General features: G+C 37.1%; 1 protein-coding gene across 3 annotated transcripts in view; it reads right to left on the reverse strand.

Annotated features, from left to right (window-relative positions):
- IDE (insulin degrading enzyme) overlaps positions 1-19849 on the reverse strand; it is a 121000-nt gene that overhangs the window by 42658 nt on the left and 58493 nt on the right. For 2 of the 3 annotated variants that reach the window (XM_007471559.1, XM_007471560.1), the window contains exons 6-11: positions 16272-16384; positions 15545-15707; positions 14740-14832; positions 14212-14303; positions 13311-13391; positions 11695-11798 (exon numbers count right to left, since the gene is read on the reverse strand). In XM_007471559.1, coding sequence (XP_007471621.1) covers positions 11695-11798; positions 13311-13391; positions 14212-14303; positions 14740-14832; positions 15545-15707; positions 16272-16384 — 646 coding nt within the window. Of the gene's footprint in view, positions 1-7836; positions 7919-11694; positions 11799-13310; positions 13392-14211; positions 14304-14739; positions 14833-15544; positions 15708-16271; positions 16385-19849 lie in introns of those variants that run through there. The other variant, XM_007471561.1, reaches the window with a different exon arrangement.

A 19849-nucleotide genomic window follows, 5' to 3' on the forward strand; every position in this document is an offset into this window, starting at 1 on the left:
AACACACAAGGGAATCCCCATAAGGTTAACAGCTAATCTTTCAGCAGAAACTGCAAGCCAGAAGGGACTGACAGGACATATTTAAAGTGATGAAGGAGAAAAACCTACAACCAAGATTACTCTACCCAACAAGGATCTCATTCAGATTTGATGGAGAAATTAAAACATTTACAGACAAGCAAAAGCTGAGAGAGTTCAGCACCACCAAACCAGCTTTACAACAAATGCTAAAGGAACTTCTCTAAGGCAAGAAACACAAGAGAAGGAAAAGACCTACGATAACAAACCCAAAACAATTAAGAAAATGGGAATAGGAACATACATATCGATAATTACCTTAAATGTAAATGGATCAAATGCTCCCACCAAAAGACACAGACTGGCTGAATGGATACAAAAACAAGACCCATATATATGCTGTTTACAAGAGACCCACTTCAGACCTAGGGACACATAAAGACTGAAAGTGAGGGGATGGAAAAAGATATTCTATACAAATGGAAATCAGAAGAAAGTGGGAGTAGCAATTCTCATATCAGACAAAATAGACTTTAAAATAAAGACTATTACAAGGGAGAGGCCCGCGTAAAAAAATTTCTTTCGTAATAATTATTTTTTATTTTAATAACTTTATTTTATTTTATCTTACTTTTATTTTATCCCCTTCCTTCCTTCCTTCTTTCCTCCCTCCCTCCCTCCCTCCCTCCCTTCCTTCCTTTTCTCCCTTTTATTCTGAGCTGTGTGGATGAAAGGCTCTTGGTGCTGCAGCCAGGAGTCAGTGCTGTGCCTCTGACGTGGGAGAGCCAACTTCAGGACACTGGCCCACAAGAGACCTCCCAGCTCCACGTAATATCAAATGGCAAAAATCTCCCAGAGATCTCCATCTCAACACCAACACCCAGCTTCACTCAACGACCAGCAAGCTACAGTGCTGGACACCCTATGCCAAACAACTAGCAAGACAGGAACACAACCCCACCCATTGCAGAGAGGCAGCCTAAAATTTTAATACAGCCCCAAACACCCCAAAACACACCACCAGATGTGGACCTGCCCACCAGAACGACAAGATCCAGCCTCATCCACCAGAACACAGGCACTAGTCCCCTTCACCAGGAAGCCTACACAACCCACTGAACCAACTTTAGCCACTGAAGACAGACACCAAAAACAGCGGGAACTACAAACCTGCAGCCTGCAAAAGGGAGACCCCAAACACGGTAAGAAAAGCAAAATGAGAAGACAGAAAAACACACAGCAGATGAAGGAGCAAGATAAAAACCCACCAGACCTAACAAATGAAGAGGAAATAGGCAGTCTACCTGAAAAAGAGTTCAGAATAATGATAGTAAAGATGATCCAAAATCTTGGAAATAGAATGGACAAAATGCAAGAAGCAGTTAACAAGGACCTAGAAGAAATAAAGATGAAACAGACAATGATGAACAACACAATAAATGAAATGAAAAATACTCTAGATGGGATCAATAGCAGAATAAATGAGGCAGAAGAACGGATAAGTGACCTGGAAGATAAAATAGTGGAAATAACTACTGCAGAGCAGAATAAAGAAAAAAGAATGAAAAGAACTGAGGACAGTCTCAGAGACCTCTGGGACAACATTAAACGCACCAACATTCGAATTATAGGGGTTCCAGAAGAAGAAGAGAAAAAGAAAGGGACTGAGAAAATATTTGAAGAGATTATAGTTGAAAACTTCCCTAATATGGGAAAGGAAATCGTTAATCAAGTCCAGGAAGCACAGAGAGTCCCATACAGGATAAATTCAAGGAGAAATACGCCAAGACACATATTAATCAAACTGTCAAAAACTAAATACAAAGAAAGCATATTAAAAGCAGCAAGGGAAAAACAACAAATAACACACAAGGGAATCCCCATAAGGTTAACAGCTGATCTCTCAGCAGAAACTCTACAAGCCAGAAGGGAGTGGCAGGACATACTGAAAGTGATGAAGGAGAAAAACCTGCAACCAAGATTACTCTACCCAGCAAGGATCTCATTCAGATTTGATGGAGAAATTAAAACCTTTACAGACAAGCAAAAGCTGAGAGAGTTCAGCACCACCAAACCAGCTTTACAACAAATGCTAAAGGAACTTCTCTAGACAAAAACACAAGAGAAGGAAAAGTCCTATAATAACGAACCCAAAACAATTTAGAAAATGGGAATAGGAACATACATATCGATAATTACCTTAAATGTAAATGGACTAAATGCTCCCACCAAAAGACACAGATTGGCTGAATGGATACAAAAACAAGACCCATATATATGCTGTCTACAAGAGACCCACTTCAGACCTAGAGACACATACAGACTGAAAGTAAGGGGATGGAAAAAGATATTCCATGCAAATGGAAGCCAAAAGAAAGCTGGAGTAGCAATTCTCATATCAGACAAAATAGACTTTAAAATAAAGACTATCAGAAGAGACAAAGAAGGACACTACATAATGATCAAGGGATCGATCCAAGAAGAAGATATAACAATTGTAAATATTTATGCACCCAACATAGGAGCACCTCAATACATAGGGCAAATACTAACAGCCATAAAAGGGGAAATCGAAAGTAATACATTCATAATAGGGGGCTTTAACACCCCACTTTCACCAATGGACAGCTCATCCAAAATGAAAATAAATAAGGAAACACAAGCTTTAAATGATACATTAAACAAAATGGACTTAATTGATATTTATAGGACATTCAATCCAAAAACAATAGAATACACATTCTTCTCAAGTGATCATGGAACATTCTCCAGGATAGGTCATATCTTGGGTCACAAATCAAGCCTTGGTAAATTTAAGAAAACTGAAATCGTATCAAGTATCTTTTCCGACCACAACGCTATGAGACTAGATATCAATAACAGGAAAAGATCAGTAAAAAATACAAACACATGGAGGCTAAACAATACACTACTTAATAATGAAGTGATCACTGAAGAAATCAAAGAGGAAATCAAAAAATACCTAGAAACAAATAACAATGGAGACACGACAACCCAAAACTTATGGGATGCAGCAAAAGCAGTTCTAAGAGGGAAGTTTATAGCAGTACAATCCTACCTTAAGAAGAATGAGAAGACAGAAAAACACACAGCAGATGAAGGAGCAAGATAAAAACCCACCAGAACTAACAAATAAAGAGGAAATAGGCAGTCTACGTGAAAAAGAATTCAGAATATTGATAGTAAAGATGATCCACAATCTTGGAAATAGAATAGAGAAAATGCAAGAAACATTTAACAAGGACCTAGAAGAACTAAAGATGAAACAAGCAACAATGAACAACACAATAAATGAAATTAAAAATACTCTAGGAAATGAAAAAGGAGAAGTAACAACTGACACTGCAGAAATACAAAAAAAGCTCATAAGAGATTACTACAAGCAACCATGCCGATAAGTGGACAACCTGGAAGAAATGGAAAAATTCTTAGAAAGGCACAACCTGCCGAGACTGAACCAGGAAGAAATAGAAAATATGAACAGACCAATCATAAGCACTGAAATTGAGACTGTGATTAAAAATCTTCCAACAAACAAAAGCCCAGGACCAGATGGCTTCACAGGCGAATTCTATCAAACATTTAGAGAAGAGCTAACACCTATCCTTCTCAAACTCTTCCAAAATATAGCAGAGGGAGGAACACTCCCAAACTCATTCTACGAGGCCACCATCACCCTGATACCAAAACCAGACAAGGATGTCACAAAGAAAGAAAACTACAGGCCAATATCACTGATGAACATAGATGCAAAAATCCTCAACAAAATACTAGCAAACAGAATCCAACAGCACATTAAAAGGATCATACACCATGATCAAGTGGGGTTTATTCCAGGAATGCAAGGATTCTTCAATATACGCAAATCTATCAATGTGATAAACCATATTAACAAATTGAAGGAGAAAAACCATATGATCATCTCAATAGATGCAGAGAAAGCTTTTGACAAAATTCAACACCCATTTATGATAAAAACCCTGCAGAAAGTAGGTGTAGAGGGAACTTTCCTCAATATAATAAAGGCCGTATATGACAAGCCCACAGCCAACATCATCCTCAATGGCGAAAAACTGAAAGCATTTCCACTAAGGTCAGGAACAAGACAAGGTTGCCCACTCTCACCACTCTTATTCAACATAGTTTTGGAAGTTTTAGCCACAGCAATCAGAGAAGAAAAGGAAATAAAAGGAATCCAAATCGGAAAAGAAGAAGTAAAGCTGTCACTGTTTGCAGATGACATGATACTATACATAGAGAATCCTAAAGATGCTACCAGAAAACTACTAGAGCTAATCAATGAATTTGGTAAAGTAGCAGGATACAAAATTAATGCACAGAAATCTCTGGCATATCTATACACTAATGATGAAAAATATGAAACTGAAATTAAGAAAACACTCCCATTTACCACTGCAACAAAAAGAATAAAATATCTAGGAATAAACCGACCTAAGGAGACAAAAGACCTGTATGCAGAAAATTATAAGACACTGATGAAAGAAATTAAAGATGATACAAATTGATGGAGAGATATACCATGTTCTTGGATTGGAAGAATCAACATTGTGAAAATGACTATACTACCCAAAGCAATCTACAGAGTCAATGCAATCCCTATCAAACTACCATTGGCATTTTTCACAGAACTAGAACAAAAAATTTCACAATGTGTATGGAAACACCAAAGACCCCGAATAGCCAAAGCAATCTTGAGAATGAAAAACAGAGCTGGAGGAGTCAGGCTCCCTGACTTAAGACTATACTACAAAGCTACAGTAATCAAGACAGTATGGTACTGGCACAAAAACAGAAAGATAGATCAATGGAACAGGATAGAAAGCCCAGAGATAAACCCACGCACATATGGTCACCTTATCTTTGATAAAGGAGGCAGGAATGTACAGTGGAGAAAGGACAGCCTCTTCCATAAGTGGTGCTGGGAAAACTGGACAGGTACGTGTAAAAGTATGAGATTAGAACACTCCCTAACACCATACACAAAAATAAGCTCAAAATGGATTAAGGATCTAAATGTAAGGCCAGAAACTACCAAACTCTTAGAGGAAAACATAGGCAGAACACTCTGACATAAATCACAGCAAGATCCTTTTTGACCCACCTCCTAGAGAAATGGAAATAAAAACAAAAATAAACAAATGGGACCTAATGAAACTTCAAAGCTTTTGCACAGCAAAGGAAACCAAAAACAAGACCAAAAGACAACCCTCAGAATGGGAGAAAATATTTGCAAATGAAGCAACTGACAAAGGATTAATCTCCAAGATTTACAAGCAGCACATGCAGCTCAATAACAAAAAAACAAACAACTCAATCCAAAAATGGGCAGAAGACCTAAATAGACATTTCTCCAAAGAAGATATATAGATTGCCAACAAATACATGAAAGAATGCTCAACATCATTAATCATTAGAGAATTGCAAATCAAAACTACAATGCTATATCATCTCACACCAGTCAGAATGGCCATCATCAAAAAATCTAGAAACAATAAATGCTGGAGAGGGTGTGGAGAAAAGGGAACACTCTTGCACTGCTGGTGGGAATGTGAATTGGTTCAGCCACTATGGAGAACAGTATGGAGGTTCCTTAAAAAACTACAAATAGAACTACCATATGACCCAGCAATCCCACTACTAGGTATATACCCTGAGGAAACCAGAATTCAGAAAGAGTCATGTACCAAAATGTTCATTGCAGCTCTATTTACAATAGCCCGGAGATGGAAACAACCTAAGTGCCCATCGTCGGATGAATGGATAAAGAAGATGTGGCACATATATACAATGGAATATTACTCAGCCATAAAAAGAAACGAAATTGAGCTATTTGTAATGAGGTGGATAGATCTAGAGTCTGTCATACAGAGTGAAGTAAGTCAGAAAGAGAAGGACAAATACCGTATGCTAACACATATATATGGAATTTAAGAAAAAAAAATGTTATGAAGAACCTAGGGGTAAAACAGGAATAAAGACAGAGACCTACTGGAGAACAGACTTGAGGATATGGGGAGGGGGAAGGGTGAGGTGTGTTAGGGCGAGAGAGAGACATGGACATATATATACTAACAAACGTAAGGTAGATAGCCAGTGGGAAGCAGCCGCATGGCACAGGGAAACCGGCTCGGTTCTTTGTGGCTGTCTGGAGGGGTGGGATAGGGAGGGTGGGAGGGAGGGAGACAAAGAGGGAAGAGATATGGGAACATATGTATATGTATAACTGATTCACTTTGTTATAAAGCAGAAACTAACACACCACTGTAAAGCAATTATACTCTAATAAAGATGTTAAAAAAAACACAAAAAAACAAAACATAGTTCCTACCTGGCAGGAACTCATAATCCAATGAGACACATGACCTAAAGCAAAATGTGATACGCTGGGACTTCCCTGGTGGTGCAGTGGTTAAGAATCCGCCTGCTGGGCTTCCCTGGTGGCGCAGTGGTTGAGAGTCCGCCTGCCGATGCAGGGGACACAGTTTCGTGCCCCCGTCCGGGAAGATCCCACATGTCGCAGAGCGGCTAGGCCTGTGAGCCATGGCCGCTGAGTCTGCGCGTCCGGAGCCTGTGCTCCGCAATGGGAGAGGCCAGAACAGTGAGAGGCCTGCGTACCGCAGAACAACAACAAAAAAAAGAATCGCCTGCCAATGCAGGGGACACGGGATTGATCCCAGGTCCAGGAAGATCCCACATGCCTCAGAGCAACTAAGCCCACGTGCCACAACTACTGAAGCCCGTGCGCTCAGAGCCAGTGCTCTGCAGCAAGAGAAGCCACCGCAATGAGAAGCCTGCGCACCGCAATGAAGAGTAGCCCGCGCTTGCCACAACTAGAGAAAGCCTGCGTGCAGCAACGAAGACCCAACACAGCCGAAAAATTAATTTATTAATTAAAAGAAAATGTGATATGCTGATCCCATGTTAGCAGATACAGGACTTCATGGATCTTTAAAGTGCAAAGGTGGACCAAACAACAGAAAAAAGGAGTTGAAGCTCAGGATCGGTGAGTGAGCCAGCCAGGTGACTCAAATGAACTCACATCTCCAACACAGATGAGTCACATTCTCTGATGCTTAGGCAACTAACAAATCCCAGCAGGATCATTGCCTATCACCTTTTATAATTAATGGATGACAGAAGAGGCAGAAGACTGAAGATGGGCAAATGCTCTGATTTTCAGAAAGGAAAAGGAGTGTGGCCTAAAAACCATAAACCAGTGGATTAGGCACTGACCTCTTGACAAAATTCTACAGTCAACTGTCAGACTGTCAAACTTCTGGATAAGAAGACAGTTATCACTGGGACCTACATGGATTTACCAAGAATAACTCCTCCCAAACGAGTGGATTTATTTATGACCTAGGCAAGGCATGTGACAAAAACTCTATAGCTGTATTTGTAGGTTTAAAATGGTAAAATGGGCACCAAATGATAGGATCAAAGAAGATGGGTGATGATGATGATGAAACAGTAACAGGTAAAGATCTTTGAAAAGGTAAATCAAGACTCAACATTGAAAAGAACTCTCTAACAATTAGAACTGGCAAAAATGGAACTGGCTACCTTGGTATTTAATGAGTTCCCCATCCTTGAAGGAATTTAAGCTGAGGCTGGTAACTACTTGTTAGAGATATTGCAGAAGAGATATATACTTGACAGAGTTTGGATTAAATGACCTTTAAGGTTCCTTTCATTCTGAAGGATTTTCCTATTAATTTTCCTACCTGGTTGCAATGCTAAACTTGTCTCAGTGGGTATTAAAGAAAATAATCTTACCCTCCAACAACCCCAATCTGGCTTGGCAGTTGGCATTATTATCCCAGGCTGTTCTGCACTATGTCACTGACTGCAGTTACAATTATAACAGCCACAGAGATCAATCTTACAGAGAAAAAGTGCTTTTTCGTTAAAGGTGAAGGTAGAGAGAAAAAGAGGTTCTCAATTCTAACTGTATAAGATATGGAATTTAGAAACAGGCAATTTAACAAAAGTAAAATGTATGCTCCGGCAAATTCACTCCTATAAAATGTTTCTGGGTCTGGGAATTCCCCGGCAGTCCAGTGGGTAAGACTCCACACTTTCATTGTCGAGGGTGCAGGTTCTACCCCTGGTCAGGGAACTAAGATCCCACAAGCTGCGCAGTGAGGCCAAAAAAAAAAAGAGAAAGAAAGTGTTGCAGGGCCAAATAACTGGATCTAGGGCTGCAAAAATTATACGAACATAATTAAATCATGATTTTTCTTGCCAAAAAAAGCACATCTTTGTTATATGATATAATCTTAAATAGGATTACCTCATATTTGTACAATAGTTCTCAACTTTGCTAAATCATTTTGCATCACATAGAAAGATAAAGCACTATTGCATTTTTCAGGTGGGCAATTTTACAGGAAATTAAATGAGACATTATATAACTTTTCACATGTCCCCTTTGCAGAATAATGAACTCTGAGGTTTCACATTAGTTATTCAATAAACACTGGTTGAAGGAAAAAAGTGATCTCTCCAAGATAGCATGACTAGTAGGTGAAGAAACCTTAAAAAGTGTTTACTGAGTTTTATGATTAAGTTTAAAGCTGTTTCTCCTCATTTTGATAGGAGGTTTTGTTTTTAGAAGATATATAATAAAATTCAACAGAATTTAGGTGTTTTTTTTTCCTTAAGAATACATAAGGTACATTGAGGAAAACCAAAATAAGTAAACTGTTTTACTTACTTAAAATGATTTAGCGTGTGTTCTGAGTATTTTTCTTCCTTGTATTTTAATCATCTAAGCAAATGCATAAATCATCTTAAGAACAGAAGTTCTTAATCTTGATGAAGTCCAATTTATCAATGTCTTTTCTTTAATGGTTACTGCATTTTATGTTCTAAAAAATCTTTGCTTATCTCAAAGTTTTAAAGATATTTTCAAACTATATTTTCTCCTAGAAGTTTTCTAGTTTTAGCTTTTATACTTAGGTCTATGATCTATCTCAAATTAATTTTTGTGAATGTTGTGAGGTAAAGGTCCTATTTAACCTTTTCTTCCATGTGGCTATGCAGCATGTGGAAGAGCACCATTTGTTGAAAAGACTTTCCTTTCCCATTTTAATTATGTCGGTGCTTTTGTCAAAAAAATCAACTGACCAGTGATTAATGGGTAAAGAAAATGTGGTGTATACATACTATGGAATACTATTTAGCATTAAAAAGGAAGGAAATCCTGTCACATGCTAAAACATAGATGAACCTTAAGGATGTTATGTTAAGTGAAATAAAGACATGTTTCACGAGTCCATCTATATTAGGTACCTAAGTAGTCAAATTCACACAAAGAGAAAGTAGAACGGCTGTGAACAGGAGATGGTGGGGTTGGGAAGGGTAAGAGGAGTTGTTTAATGGGTATAGATTCAGTTTTGCAAGATAAAAAAGTTCTGGAGACATTTCACAACAATACAAATATACTTAACACTACTGAATTGTACACTTAAAAACAGTTAAGATGGGGACCTCCTTGGTGGTCCAGTGGTTAAGACTCTGGGCTTACACTGCAGGGGGCACGGATTCAATCCCTGGTCTGGGAAGTAAGATCCCACGTGCTGCGTGGCATGGCCAAAAAAAGGTTAAGATGATAAATATTATGTTATGTGGGGTTTTTTTACCACAATAAAAAAGAAATCAATTGATCATATATGTGCAGGCTTATTTCTAGACTCTGTTCTGTACTAATGATTTCTTTGCCTATCTTTATGCCAATACTACAATGTCTTAAGTACTATAGCTTTATAGTAAGCTTCCAAATCTGGCAGTTTTAGTCTTCCAACTTTTGTTTTTTTGTGCAAGAGTGTTATGGGTAATCTAGGTCTTTTGTAGATCCTTATGAATTTTGGAATTAGCTTATGAATTTCTAAAAGAAAAAAAGACTACTAGGATTTTGATTGTGATTACACTAAATGTGTGAATCAAATGGGAGAGAATGGACATTTTAATAAAATCAAGTCTCCTAATGTACAAACAAGGTCTTTAATATCTCTGTGCACTGTTTTGTAGTTTTTTGTGTAGAGGTCTTGTTTATCTTTGGTTAAATTCATTCCTAAATATTTTATGTTTCTGTTGCTATTGTAAAATAATTTTTTTAACTTAAAAAGGTTTTGTTTTGATATAATAATAAATTCCTACAGTTAGGAAGTTGCAAAAATAGTACAGGGCGGTCCTGTGTATTCTTCACCTAGTCTCCCTCAATGGTTACATTTTACATAATTATAATATAGTACAATATCAAAAGTATTATAAATTAGATTATAAATTGGTGTTGGTGTTGGTACAATGTGCACAAACAAAAGTGGTGTTGGTACAATGTGTGTGTATAGTTCTGTGTCATTTTATCACATATACAGATTTGTGTAAACAGCAATAATATTCCTTTTAACTTAATTTTCCTACTGTTTGTGGCTGGGATATATCTGAAAAAGTTCAAACAATGGTAACTAGGAAAACGACTTTGATAGAATAGTTCTGTCAGAGGAATTTTTCTTCAAAAAGTTCTACCAGATTGTTGATTTTATTCATAAAATGACTCTTCCAAAAAACATATTTACTCAATCACTAAGTTCCCAGGAGAATTCTGGAAATATGTGCTCAAAAGAGGAGAAAAAGAAAAAATGCAAAGTATGTGCCAGTCAAGTGTATTCCTTTTATTCTTGACTTCAGAAAATATAGATGAAATTAAATTTTAAGGCAGAAATATCATGTAGTTCATAAGCTCTTTAGGGCTAACCCTCCTCTAACAGGAATACTTCTGTTACTGTAAGAGCTCCTCCAACTTTTGATCTCCTGGTTAACCACGGGTCAGTCAGAAGCATTCTGAGATTGTAATCCTTACTTCTACTTAAAAAAAAAGGGGGTGTCCTCACTTGCTTTTTAAACCAGATAAGTGAGCTGACACTTCCAGTATTTGAGTAAGGATGAAGCCAGGTTAAGACAATCTATTACTATATATGATTATGTTAAAAAAAAAAGAATCTTCATGTGTTCGAGATATTGACTTAAAATAATCTAGAGTGGAGGGAAGGGTCTTCCCTGGTGGCACAGTGGTTAAGAATCCGCCTGCCAACGCAGGGGACACGGGTTCGATCCCTGGTCCAGGAAGATCCCACATGCCATGGAGCAACTAAGCCTGTGTGCCACAACTACCAAGCCTGTGCTCTAGAGCCTGCAAGCAACAACTACTGAGCCCACGTGCCACAACTACTGAAGCCCGTGCACCTAGAGCCCGTGCTCCACAACAAAAGAAGCCATTGCAATGAGAAGCTCGTGCACCACAACGAAGAGTAGTCCCTGTTCACCGCAACTAGAGAAAGCTCGGGCGCACTAACAAAGACCCAATGCAGCCAAAAATTAATTAATTAGTTAATTAATTTAAATAAATAGAGGGGAGGGAGGATGAGTGAACAAGGGTAGGTAAAGATACAAAAGACCGGCCGTGTACTGACTGTTGAAGTTTGGTACTGTTTCATTATACTTATTCTCTCTACTTTTGTAATCATGCTTGATAAAAACTTTAAAAGCACTTTATTCACAATTTCAAATTTTCAGATTCCAATCATTATTGAAAATTTAGTATGTAACAGTAAAATCTGTAGAGCAACTCACCTGACATTTTCTGGTCTGAGTTTATCGAGAACCATCTCTATTAAATCGGGTCTAAATTCTTCCAGTAAATATTCAGCTGTGAGCACTTCTTCTAGGGGATAATACTTTTTAAAAGGAAAAGAAATAAATAAAATTTGCAAGGCTACAATAGAGTCTAACTTATTAAAGCAAACAGATCTCTAACATGTTAAATCCTCTATTTTACACCCCCCTCTTCCCTTCAATTAAATTTTACTCCACTGGAAAAATTTCTGAATCTTTTCTCTTTCCTACCACACTTTAAACAATTTCATATTGTGGGATGATTCTGCGGTTAACCTCTAAACACACGTACATTATAGAGAACAAAATCACATTTTTTCAGGGAAAAATGTGAGTAATACCTCTAGCTAAAACTGAGTACTCGTTAATAAAGAAAATTTGATGATTAAATGCTGACACCTGTAGGATTCTTAATATAAAGTACATACATTTAATAAACAGAATTTCTACTCAAATTTCTATGAATGAAATCAGACAAGCATTTAGAAAGTTGTTGTGTAGGAAAAATGGCTTATATTTTCAGTTAGTAAAGAAAAATAATGTAGAAGATGCTTTTTAGTACGAGCAACTTACTGATAGTCTGATTCATTCATTCAACAAGTATGTAACGAATACCTACTCTGTGCCAGGCACTGTTCTAGGTGCTGCTGTGGATACAATGGTGGATAAGACAGATGATGTCCCTGCTCTCTAAGGAGCTTATATTCTAATTGGGAGGGAGGCAGACAACAAACAAACAAATACTGTCATTATAGTGATAGGTGCTATGAAGAAAACTTTAAAAGGGGCAGGGTCATGATTGGGAGGTCAGGGAAGGTCTCTCTGAGGGAGAAACATCTGAGTGGAGACCCAAATGATAAGAAGAACCTAGTCATGGAAAAACCAGAAGTGTTCCAGGCAGAGAAAACAGCAAATGTCAGGGCCCTGAGAGGGAGGAGTAAACTTAATGCTTGAAGATTAGGCACATAGCCAGTGTAGCTGGAGTGGAATGGAAGTGGCGTGGAATTCAGTCAGAGAGAGGCTGGGACCAGACTGCCATGTAGGTCAAGGTAAAAACTTAGATCTGTTCCAACTCTGATGGGAAACTTACTTGACACAGGAGTGGAACAATCTGATTTGGGTCTTCAAAAGATCACTGAGGTTGGAAAAATAAACTATGGTGGGGCAGAAGAAGGGAAACAGGGAACCTAGGTAAGAGACTATGATGGTAGTCCAGGCAAGAAATGCTGGTAGCTCATATGAGGGTGGTAGCAAAGGAAATGGAGAAAAGTGGATGATTTATAGCTTTCACATAAGTAGCACCTGACACATTGTAGAATTGAAAAATATTTAAAGCCAACAAGCAAAATGTCTATGAAATGAAAATATTACAGATGATGATTTTTAGGATGATGAAAATTAAGATTTAAAGAATGTCTTCACATCAAATTTTACCTGGTTGCTACAAAGTCTAAAGTTTTAGACTACACCTTCAATTTTTATCATTTGTGTAGTAATGAAAGTAATATTATTTATACAAGATCACTGAAATACTCTACATGCCAATGTATAGAGTAAAATAACAATAAACTTACATGCAATATTCCTGCAATCTTAGAGGTATAACCCCGTGGCCTCTCTTTATCTTTAAACCTAAAAGCAACTGCATTCAAGTCCTAAATGAAAAATTAAATCAATTAGACATAAGCCACCTATTATTTAGAAATATTTTTGGGGGGGGGGGTTGGTTTGCACTATAGACTTTCTACTCCATATTTAACTATCACACTTCCTGAAAAAATGGGTATGCTTGATTTAGGAATGTACAGAACATGAATGAAAATAACAAACACAGAATATGATTCTGTTGAAACTATTAGTCAAAGAATTAGGAAAACTGTGGAGGAAGCCTGTGAGATCCAACAGTTGCATACATGATGATTCTGCTGACCCTTTCAGAGAACTGCAGCCTGATTAGAAGTTATTGCCATAAGTTTCACAAGCAGAGATTATACCTTTAAACTTTTATCTATGTAAAGAGATTATCTCTTATCCTAAAATACATTTCAGAGTCTTGATAGTCCTTAATTATATAGTAGATATTTAAAAAAACTCTTAAAAGAAGGCTTTAAATATTTAAAAGACAAATACCTTCTGTTTTATGCAAAAAAAAAAAAAAAAGGCCAGGCTTTTCCATACATACGACAATAAAATCACTTTTAAGAATACAATCATATATATAACAATTCACTGTTTCTTTGAGAGTATGCTACAAATTTTTATCATGAGATCTGAAAATGACACAGCTCATGCAACTTCAGGCCGGCAGAGAATAGAGTAAGCCCTGATAGATAAAAGTTCAAGAAACTGCTGACTTTCTTCTGAGGGATAGAAAAGCAGTCTGATTTCTTTCCTTTTCCTTATATTTAAATTAATTCACATATATTTGTTTCTTGAAACATTTCCTTAAGAAAAATTTTGTTGAAACAAAAGTACCTTGCACTCTTGGAAAACCCATTCTTGAGGTCCTTCTGCACGTAACTTCTGAATGTATTGAAACATGTGCAAAATTATATCTTCAACATGTACTGGAAAAAAGGGGTACACTTAAAAACCATTCAGTCCTCGAATCCTTCAAAGCAATGAGCTCACTCCTAAGGTAAAGTCAGGTAAGTAGAAGATGGTCCCTCTTAGAGATGGAGTTCTCACCTCCCTGAGACTGGTTTTAGGGTCCCACATACATGGCCCTCCAGGATTTGGTATATGTGACTGAAGGGGCTTTGGGGTAGTAAATGAGCAAATAAAAAGTCAAGTACACATTTTACAAGTGCAACATAATGATCAGTTGTTAAGGAGGGAAAATCATCCATGAAATGAAGTTATACATGAAAAATACAATGGATAAAATGGTATGAATTAAAGTGTTTATAGCTTTACAGCAAAAAACAGATCCACAGCATAAGTTAATAAAAGTAAATCATAAGAAATCAATTTTCATTCAAAAACAAAAAGGTCAATACTTACATAATCCTTCCTCAGTTAAGTCCACATTAATGATAAAAAACATAAAACCTCGGGCTCCTTCCTTTTGCCCACCAACAAGAGTATTTACCCAGCCTGTAACATTCAAAGGAAATCAACATGATTGCATGTGTGTCTTCTTTTAAGACAAGGAATTAAAAAAAAAAAATTCATTCTGTATGTTCCCAATGGAACATACAGAATGGCACTCTTGCAGAAAAGACTTGGAAAAAAATCAGTGCAGAAAAGCACTGAAAAGCAGTACAGACACTGCAAAAGATTCAAGTGATTTTTTTAGTTTGGGAGCTTTCCTTGGGACGCCTCAAATCATTTCCCAAATCAAGAGTAGACGACTGTGCTTAAGTGTTATATAAAAAGAGTCTGAATGGAGAGGAATCTTGGAAATCTACTGAGTGATCCTAGTACACCCTTTGGTTTGATGGATAAGAGCAGGCAAATAAATATTTCAGCACATTTCACAGAGATGGTAAAGAACACCTAATGTGAGCTTTTACTTTTTTTAACCTCTATCTTATTTAAAACATGGCCTACAACACTTTTGAAATATGTAAACTTCACAGCTCAATACTGAAGGATAAAACAAATTATGGAAAAAGACAAAAACAAAAACCCCAAAGCAAAAACCAAAAGCGTACTAACAACCAACACCTCACTCTCATCAACCCTAAATGGTATCATCTGAAAATGTTCCTTCACAGGAAAATATTTAGGAGAAATGAGAGTCAGAGTAAAAAAATATGGTGGAGGTGGGGTACTACCCTCAGAAGCTGGTGTCCAAGAGACTCACCCTTTGATTTAAGTTCTGATAACAGACTCCCAGGACCTTCATGTCCAATGAGATGACCAAGATAATGACCAGGATTTGATTTGTAGTATTTCTGAAGGTCAGGGATTGGAAATGTCACATAAAGATTCCTAATGTCCTTAATGGGTACTATTTTGTAAAGTTGCTGGGGAAAAAATAAAACAAACAAGTCACAAAAGGTTAGCTCTGTACAACTCCTACTGAATAAAATACTTACAAACTATGAAGAATAGTGATTTTCAAAAAAAGAAAAAAAAATACCGATTTTCATGGAAAAATCCCAAATTCAGGAGAGAATCAACTGCCAGAGAAAACCATACTGACCACACAGAAATAAATGACCTGGGCTCTTTCTTAGTGAGATTTCATTACAGCTGGTATGCAGTCCATGTTTGGTCCCCTTGACCATGCAGCTCAATACTTTTGGATACTTGCCTTCTGGCACTGGATAACAGCTTCTACAGTCTGCCAAGCTTATAGCTACCAAAACTACTGTTAACATGCAAAGATCAGAACATATTGTTATCTTTTTGGTGATACACATCCCTAATAAATGTGAAATTGATTTGATTTTAATACAAACCAAATATTAAAAACTATATAAATAATGGAACCTCCAAAAATGTTCATGTACCCTTTGGTAAACCAGGCATATATTATGTCCATAAATTTAAAAAAGAAAAAAAATACTAGAAATACATGCACTTACTTTAAGATGTTCTTCTTGGAAAGGATGTTCAGGAAATTCTGGCAATGGGACATTTTTGTTCTCCACTTCAGAAAATAACTTCACCACCAGATCAGTCAAGTCATCTAAAGATTCTACAAGAAAACAGACAATGGAAACAGAACTTAAACTAATTATAACACATGATGGGTAGTATTTAAAAATCTTAGGATTACATACACATATATAAAATCACTATGTTGTACACCTTAAGTTTTTTTTTTAATAAATTTATTTATTTTTGGCTGCGTTGGGTCTTCATTACTGCACACGGGCTTTCTCTACTTGAGGCGAGTAGGAGCTACTCTTCATCGCGGTGCGTAGGCTTCTCATTGAGGTGGCTTCTCTTTGTTGAGGAGCATGGGCTCTAGGTGCACGGGCTTTAGTAGTTGTGGCACGTGGGCTCAGTAGTTGTGGCTTGCAGGCTCTAGAGCGCAGGCTCGGTAGTTGTGGCACATGGGCTTAGCTGGTCCGCGTCATGTGGGATCTTCCCGGAACAGGGATCGAACCCCTGTCCCCTGCATTGGCAGGCAGATTCTTAACCACTGTGCCACCAGAGAAGTCCCTGTATACCTTAAATTTATACAATGTTATATTTTAATTATATCTCAATAAAGCTGGGGGGGGAAGAAAACACCTTACGATCGCCTGAAAAATCTCAGGACTATTAAAAGGAAAACCTAGGAATTTTTTTAAAACTCCATCTGATAAAGTTGAAGCATTCAGTAAAATCCCACCAGTGCCTATATAACTTCTGAAGCTATGCAGTATTGATATTGATTATACCTCACACATATCTGCCTCCTTATAGTTTAAAAAACTGTTTTACAAATATTATCTTGCAATAAATTTCAAACAAATATTGGAAACAATAATAGAATAATGAGTGGCATTTGGAAACTGACTACTTTATCTACGATTCCCAAAAGGCACATACGAAACCACTAGCTGACAGATTATGACATTAACTTTATAAATAGACACAGTCTAAACCCATTGCTAAAAGTCAAATATTAGTTTTTAAGTAATTGATTTTGTGGGGGAATAATAAAAAATGGTGAGAAGAATCCTGGGTGTTCAATTCTAACCCCAACTTCACCAACCAATTATGTCAAGAGGCTATTTGGACAAACTGTTTAACCACTCCAGGTTCTATAAAACACGAAAGCTGGGTAGGATGATCACAAGTCTCTTCAAGGTCTAACACTATATAATTCTGTACCATACTGTGTCAAACTAATGCAAAGATTTGTAATTGCTGATAAGATTATATAGCCACTTATGTGCAGTTCTTCTATGTTATCATCTATCTATATTTTTAATGGACAGTTGTATTTGCAAAAGTATGAGATGTTCACTGCAACACCATTTATAACAACAATAAAAACTGGAAATGACCTAAACGTCTATCAATGTGTACATGTTACAAAAAGTCTGTATACTGGAATATTATGTAGCCATTAATGAGGGAGAGGTCTGTATGTGGTGATATGAAAATATCTCAAAGCTCTATTAAGTGAAAACCACAGACTTCAGTGCCATGTAGTATAATCTCATTTAATTTTTTATCAGACACACATAAATCCAAGTATATTAACAAAATTCTACTTTTGGAAGTATAACAAAAAATTATATAAAGTGACTGAGGAGAGGGCACAGTGGTCATAAGGTGGGATAAAGAAGAACATGCTTTCCACATTTTATATCTTTCTGTATGGGATAGATTTTTTTCTGTGCACACATATTACTATTATTCTAAAAAGAAAAAAGTGGAAAAAGTTATCTTTTTATAAACAAGATAACCACTCACCTTGATTCTGCCTCCTCAAAAATAGGTTATTTATAAATGGTATAAACATTCATTACTTGTTACTGTCAGGAAGCATTTGAATTGAATAAGAAATTTCCCTTTATATTCTAGGACCCATTTTGAACTTTTCCATGAACTCTCTAAAAAGCACTTAATCACTATATGAGAATTGCCTATAGATAATATGAAGTTCTCTTTTAGGCCTATGAATGTGGGCATGTGCACTTTATTTATAAAACATATGTATTTTTACTTTGATTTTTTTGACATGTATGAAGGACCCTAAAATGTTCAGAGCCAAATAAAAGGCCAACCCATGGCTGCTTGTTATATGACAAGTGAACTTGGGAATGAATCGGGTATATTTGGAGCAAGAGATGTCCAGAGACAACTGACATAAAGACATAAAGAGACACACAGATGGGACACGTAACTGGAAACAAGATGGGCAGTCAACAATGATTTGTCAACCTGAAGTGCTGATGACAGCGAGGCCCTTTAGAGCAAGGTTCTACTAGGGTATGCCTTTCCTTTTAGAAGCACAAATTCACCATGTAGCTTTTTAAAGGTAAGGCAGCTGTACAATAATGCACCATCTGTCTTCACCGTGAGCTACCAGAGATCAGGGAACTGAGTCCCATTCATCTTTACATTACCAGGACTTGGCAATCCTAAGGTCTCTACTTGACAGTTACCTATTTGTCAAGTGTCCAGGTAACTGGTGCTGCCACAACTAGAGGGAGGACCCCATGGGAGAAGAGAGAAAAACTTTTTTGTCCCTTTGTGACAGAGTCCTTCCACATGGTTACTCTTCCTCTCCCCTCCTCCTAGAAGAAGGAGCAGATTATCTATTAATCCTTTAAGAGATCCTGTTTCCTCCACACACCACTGTACTGTAAGGACACTTCTCCCAGACATGTCATCAAATCCACTGAGCTGAGCACAGGAGGTCAGTCACACTGGGAGAGGGAACTGGAACAAAGAAACTCTTTGTCTCTTTCAGATGCTTGTTCTGTCATTTCCACTAAACCAAGAACACTGAGGGCAGGGCTTACGTATGTGTCATCTGTTGTCATTATTACTTGCCTAATAAGTGTTTATTGAAATCATGTGTTTTATCTCAAGATGACATGTCCAAAAACACAGCTTAGAAACCTACTCCCAGGATTAGGCTCTAAATACCAAGTGATATTTTTTAACACTCTATAGATCTACCTACCTTTAGAAAGCACACAGGATTATAACATACACTTTTTATTAGCCTTACTCCTTGGACCCATTTTATATCCTTGTTCCTATTACCAAGTTAAAATATATATAGTTTTTTATTTTCTACCCACAAAAATAACATTTGTCAATAGCAGAATACTTTGAAAAACAAAAGCAAAAAAACAAAACCAAAAACAAAAGAAGAAAACAAGTCTCCCATAAGCTCATGATTATGGAATTCTGAAAGTAGCTACCATTTATGGAGCATTTACTGTGTTGCCAGGCACTATGCACTTTTTCTGCATTATCTCTATTAAACTTCATAACAGGTATGAGGTACCACCTCCATTTTACAAATGCAAAAACTGAAGTGCAGAGAACTGAAGTAACTTTGTTAGCTCATAGCCACTATATACTGAGTAGGTGGTGTATTAGGAATTCAAACCCAAGCTCTCAGACTCTAGAGCATGAGTTCTTAACTACTATACCACATTATTAAATTTCTGGTATGTTTTTCTACTTTGTCTCATGTCTCCCATTT

This window comes from Lipotes vexillifer, unplaced genomic scaffold (genome assembly GCF_000442215.2).
Source record: "Lipotes vexillifer unplaced genomic scaffold, Lipotes_vexillifer_v1.1 scaffold325, whole genome shotgun sequence".
Lineage (NCBI taxonomy): Eukaryota > Metazoa > Chordata > Mammalia > Artiodactyla > Lipotidae > Lipotes > Lipotes vexillifer.